Raw genomic sequence first — 6,000 nt, 5'->3', positions numbered from 1 at the left:
CAGTCCGCATTCTCTTGGGGGAAGATTACCAATTGAACTATGAGTCAACGACCAAACGAAGCGTGGAAAGAGGAAACACGATCTCTTATGGGGACGACCCCAATCTCAGTGTCAAGGCAGTGAATGTGGGAAAACCAGAAGATTTCAAGCGCCTACGTGCTAGCGTCCACGCCATACAAAGTTTCGTCAAAGCAAAGAATCACAGAAGATCTAAAAATAGGAGAAAGAGACGGAATAAGAAAGAAGAGGTCGCAAATAGGACAGTGCGTGCACAGGAAGACATACTCATTCCTGCTGAAAGCTATAGATCGGTTTCGATAGAAGGCCCTTTTGGACAGCAAGACGACTGGTTCATCGGAAGGAACCTCATCTTCAACTCTGCTACTGCTTATTTTGCAGTGCCGAACGTCATATTTGCTTCCACCGATCCTCGGATACCTCTCATTAACACTACTTCCTCTCCAAGGTATATCAGGAAGGGGGACGTCTTGGGAACAGTGCAACGGGCGGCGGAAGGTCTGCAATCACCAGCGAATCAAGAAGAAGAATTAGTGATGAACCGTACCACTTTACTGATGAGGAGGATAATTGACGAAGAATGGAAGAAGACGCCCGAGCTAACAAATGAAGCTGAAGATGAGGAATTAGGACCAAAGACGTCTAGCATGCCTGATCCGACGACCTACCCTTCCAAGAAAATAGAAGAAATTCTAGACGTAGGAAACTTACCAGAAACACTAAAAGATAAAGCGTGGTCTATGCTAAGGAAGCATATTGGAGTCTTCGGATTTGATGGTCGGTTAGGGAACTACCCAGCTAAAGCACGGATACGAACTATGGAGGAAGCTCAGCCGGTGAGCTTACCAATGTACGCCTCTTCTCCTGCAAAAAGGGAAGTGATCGACCGGCAAATAGACGGGTGGTATGCGCAAGGTATAATCAAACCTTCTAAAAGTCCTTGGGGCGCTCCGGTTGTCATTGCTTACTGCAACGGCAAACCTCGTTTCTGCGTTGATTATCGGAGACTAAATGCGTTAACGATCCCCGATGAATTTCCTATCTCTAGGCAGACCGATATACTAGCGGCATTAACGGGATCCCAAGTTCTATCCAGCCTCGACGCGTTGTTGAGATTCACGCAACTGATGCTAGCCGAAGAAGATGTCGAAAAAACAGCCTTCCGATCTCATCGAGGATTATACCAGTTCAAGCGGATGCCCTTTGAATTACGGAGCGGTCCGTCAATATTCCAGAGGGTAATGCAGGGGATACTCTCACCCTATTTATGGTTATTCGCACTAGTTTATATTGAAGATATAGTCGTCTACTCAAAGACATTCGACGAACACATTACACACCTAGATCAAGTTTTGGGCGCGGTGGAAGAAAGTGGAATCACTTTATCACCTTCCAAATGTCACTTCTTCTACTCTTCCATACTCCTTTTAGGGCATAAGGTATCGCATCTCGGGCTCACTTCCCACAGGGAAAAAGTGAATGCCATACTGGAATTAGATAGACCAACGAAAGTCTCTGAATTGCAGACTTTCCTAGGCATGCTCGTGTGTTTTCAACCATTTATCCCTTATTTTGCGGATAGGATGGGACCATTATTCGAAAACTTAAGGAAAGGCGCGATTTGGAAATGGAATAAGGAGCAGGAACAGGCATGGAACTCAGGAAAGAAAGCCCTACAAGAGGCACCTATACTGGGGCACGCACAGGAAGGCCTACCGTACCGTCCCTACACTGACGCCTCTGACGAAGCTTGTGGTTGTACACTTCAGCAAATTCAAAAAAATAGCGATCCAAGATCTTCGAAGCATGAAGGCTTACACGACCTTGAAAAGTGCATGGGAACAGAAGTCAGAAATCCCTCGACTGTACACGAAGATTAACACGAAGCATTCCTTTGAGTATTTACAAGAATGGGCACCTAACTTTGAGGATACACAAGTCTGGGTTGAATGAGTGATCAGGTACTATTCAAGGCGATTCCGCGGTCCAGAAACACGGTATTCTGCTACAGAAAGAGAAGCATTGGCTGCAAAAGAAGGATTGGTGAGATTCCAACCTTTCATAGGAGGGGAAAGAATACCTCTAATCACCAATCATTCCGCTCTACAGTGGGCCAAGACGTATGAAAATTCAAACCGGAGACTAGCAGCCTGGAGAACGGTATTCTCGGCCTTTGCTCCCTCTCTGGAGATGGTACACCGGCTGGGGAGAGTTCACTCAAACGTTCATCCGTTATCCGGAATACCAAGAGCGCCGCCAAACCATCATTCACCATTGGACCCAGACGAGCAAAGCTTAAAACCTAACAATGACTTAGCCGAAGTACAAGAAAATACGCTGAGGGATCTTCCAGCATGAAAAGTCGCAGCTGCCTGGTCAATGTTGGAAGCCTTCATGGCTACGAGAACCGGAAAAGAAACCAGTGGAAGTTCGAACGCTAGGGGGGAGTCAAGCAAGCAAGTAAATCAAAAAGAAAATCGGATCAAGAAAGCACTCAAAACCCCACAGTAAGCCAGGCACCAGGAAAATTAAATAATAACCACGAGGATGGGAAAGAAGCTGATCAACAACAATATCGACTGAACGAGTTGTTATGGGCCGGAATGAATCCCAATCGACCTTCGATTCATGTATCCATGAGTCCCAAATATAAATATAGATTCATTCAAGGATACCAAAAAGATCATCAGACTCACGGTCACAGGGACAGAAATTCATGAGAAGCGAGGATGAATTATTATATTTCATGAACGCTGATTTCCAGCCCCGTCTTTGTGTACCTAAGATTCTTCGTCAGGAAATCTTACAGGAAGCCCACGAAGCACCAATGGAAACAGCTCACCTGCAGATGGAACAAGTATGGTTCAAATTATCTTCGAAATTCTACTGGCGAAGAATGAAAGTGGACATTGAAGAATTCTGTAAGACCTGCGATACATGTCAGAGGACTAAAAATTCGAACTTTAACAAATATGGACTGCTCATACTGAATCCTATACCCACGAGGCCTTATGAATCCGTTTCGATGGATTTGATAGTCGATCTGCCGTGGTCAGAAGGAAACAATGCCATTTTCGTTGTAGTAGACCGATTATCCGAGCACACTCATTTTATCCCTACCACAACTGGGATGGATGCGATGGATTCGCTAGATTATTCACCAAGAAAGTCATCGCCAAGTACGGACTACCATCTAGCATTATATCTGACCACGACCCCCGCTGGACTTCGGCTTTCTGGAAAAGTATAGCGAAATTCCTGAAGACAAGGATGGCGCTTTCCTCATCGCACCATCCTCAGCACGATGGGCAAACCGAGGTAGTAAACAAGACTTTAGAAACGATGTTATGAGCCTATGTCTTAGAGGATCGAAGTACCTGGTCAGAATGGTTACACCTACTAGAATTTGCGTACAATTCTCATGTACACGCCTCTAGAGGTACCTCGCCATTCCAACTTCTCTTAGGGTTTCAACCCTCGTCTCCGCTAACCAGACTATCCCCCATCTTAGATCCAGAACAGGAACACTATTCCCTAAGTCCTGAAGCAGGAGAGTTCATAAGGCTGCTTAAGATTCACAGAGATAACGCCCAGAATGCTATTGCACGCGCTCAAGAAACCCAAACCAAATATTATAACCGAGGAAGGAAGACAGCCCCAGAATTCGAACCCCGAAGCTTGGTGTTAGTAAACCCCCACTCTCTCGAATGGAAAGAGAGCAAGGGCAAAGGTTCAAAGCTCGTTCAACGGTGGTTGGGGCCATTTGAAGTTCTGGAAAGAATTAATCCCAAAGTCTACCGATTACACCTGGGAAGTAACTATCCGGGATTCCCAGTGTTTAGTATAGATCATCTGAAGGAATACAAGACAAGCCCAGAGAAGTGGAACCCTTGCAGTAAGCTTCCAGAGACCAGAAATACCGCCGAAAAAGAAGAGTATGAAGTCGAAGGAATTGTCGGCCATTGTAGGAAGGGAGGACGAGTAGAATATCTTGTTAGATGGAAGGAATACTGCCCGCAGTTCGATACCTGGGCTCCAAGCTCTGACTTAAGCAACGCCCCGGAAATCCTTCGGAGGTACAAAAAGGATCATCAACTATGACGGGTCCGAGATCTCGACAAGGAAATCGAGATCTTGAAAATCAAATAAGAAGCTTCGGTAACTAAATTAGAAACACGGTGCAAACTCCCACGGATACCACTCTCTATCTGGAAGGGCGAACTGTTCCAGCGGTCTCTCTTCTACCTCTCCAACGCTGGGAACGACATTCGGATCCGATCTTGCTGAACGAGTCCCTGGGAAAATTTCAAGGGTTCTCACGAATCTCCCCAGGATGGGAATTGCTGGTTGTCAAACCCTATTTAAGGGCGGTTATCCCTTCTCGTTCTCTGCGAACCGTCTCAACGCGAAACTCCCCTTTGACAGACAGGAAATTCTATTCAATCATGACTTCATACTTTCTTTCCGATGAGAACGGCTCCATCCCTTACAACTTCATCATCTGCAAAGTCCCCAAGATTCGAGTATATCACACCCCCCTTTGCTCGCCAGAGTACACCAATCCCTTACCTTTAATCCACTCCAAGTATCCAGTCTCCTCTTCATTCTCAGAGGAACCCGTATCTCTGGCCGACGTAGACCGACTTCACCTGGACCCTTAGGAAATGAAGAGACCGATCGTGTTCGATGTATTGCCGAAGACTCGGACAAAGGGTCCTGGATGTTCGACCTCTCCGGCAACCAACCATTGGAATTGGTACGAAGGAAGAAGCATGGTATCGCCTTTAAATCCAGTTGGATCGCTGAAGTCAAGCTCGATATCGAGGACGTGATCACTTGTATCAATTTTATTATGGCACATCCTTCCTTTGTCCCCGGAGTACCTCTACCTCGCTATTTCAATACCTACATCCTCCTCTCTTCGGTACAATCCACTGAGCAGGCTCGGAGTGTTCGATCATTGGCCATCATCGCCATGGGAGAATTGCTCGCGTTCATCAACCAGTGGAGGGTCATGCTAGGCTCGAACTGGGCGTCCAACTTTTCCTCAGCAGTGCCAGCATTCGTTAGACGCGTCCAGCTCACCAAACTGCCGATGAGGGGCGCAGTATTCAACGCGAAGGACAAGTCTCATGGGTTCTTCATCCGAAGAGCTATCAAGTGCGATTGCCCTACCTATGTTTTGGGCGCGGACAGACCGGAAGACTGTAAGCGTCTACTACGTATCAATAGTGACTTACTCAACCTTTATTATGAAGCAAACAAACGAAGTCCGGGTCCGTTAGACCTCGAGTCTGTAAAGGACTTACGACCCTTCCTCAATGACTTACGCGCGGCCGATTTGGGGCTACAGAACGTCTTACGCCTACCTCGAGCTATTCCGCCCCTTTACATCCCTCCTCAGTCCCACGTCTACTTGGACATCGAGAATTGGCAACCAATCCCCATACCCAAGCGATCCTGGCTCCTGATGAGGCGGATTTGGGAAGCGTCAATCCTCCCTTACTTAGGAGAAGACGGATGATTTGTCGTGCGATTCAAATACGAACATATACTCACATGGACGGAAGGAACCACAGCTTCGAAAGAAGCTCATGCCAAGGTGGAGGCTGCCAAGCGCAGCGGGCTTCTCGAGGAAGTCGATTCGCTGCCCGAAAGATACGCTCTGACACACAGTCCCGAGGCAGGTCGAGGAGATATCATCCCCGGGCTACGATTCCCTTACGCCCTACTAAGCCCAGAGGTTCCCCTGGCAGTCCAAGAGTCGCGTACTTCGTCGTATGCCTCCATTCCATCCGCTTCAGCCTGAGAATCCAGAGAGAAATTCGAGATTAAGGAGGAAGAGTTAACGTACCCCTTCGACACGTTCATGACGAGTGAAACCCTTCCCCTGCCAGGAAACGTCACTTCTTTCCTGCCCTTGGATGCGCCTCGACTGGAATTACCATTATTCGAAGTGGTTGGGATCAACTCTACGGATAC

The 6,000-nt window shown here is 47.2% G+C and overlaps 1 protein-coding gene across 1 annotated transcript; it reads left to right on the top strand.

The window, feature by feature from the left end:
• Nucleotides 1-4,463: 4,463 nt before the first annotated feature.
• On the top strand, nt 4,464-5,542 carry EV420DRAFT_1650599 (uncharacterized protein; the record flags this gene model as incomplete). The annotated part of the gene is made up of 3 exons (XM_060478476.1): nt 4,464-4,603; nt 4,657-5,225; nt 5,277-5,542. The coding sequence occupies 3 exons, from the start codon at nt 4,464-4,466 to the stop codon at nt 5,540-5,542; spliced, it is 975 nt and encodes a 324-aa protein (XP_060323526.1).
• Between the last annotated feature and the right edge of the window lie 458 nt (nt 5,543-6,000).

The sequence above is a fragment of the Desarmillaria tabescens genome (genome assembly GCF_030435595.1).
Source record: "Desarmillaria tabescens strain CCBAS 213 chromosome Unknown EV420scaffold_78, whole genome shotgun sequence".
In the NCBI taxonomy this organism is placed as follows: domain Eukaryota; kingdom Fungi; phylum Basidiomycota; class Agaricomycetes; order Agaricales; family Physalacriaceae; genus Desarmillaria; species Desarmillaria tabescens.
The sequence above is the reverse complement of the archived record's forward strand: the minus strand, read 5'-3'. Positions and strand labels throughout refer to the sequence as shown.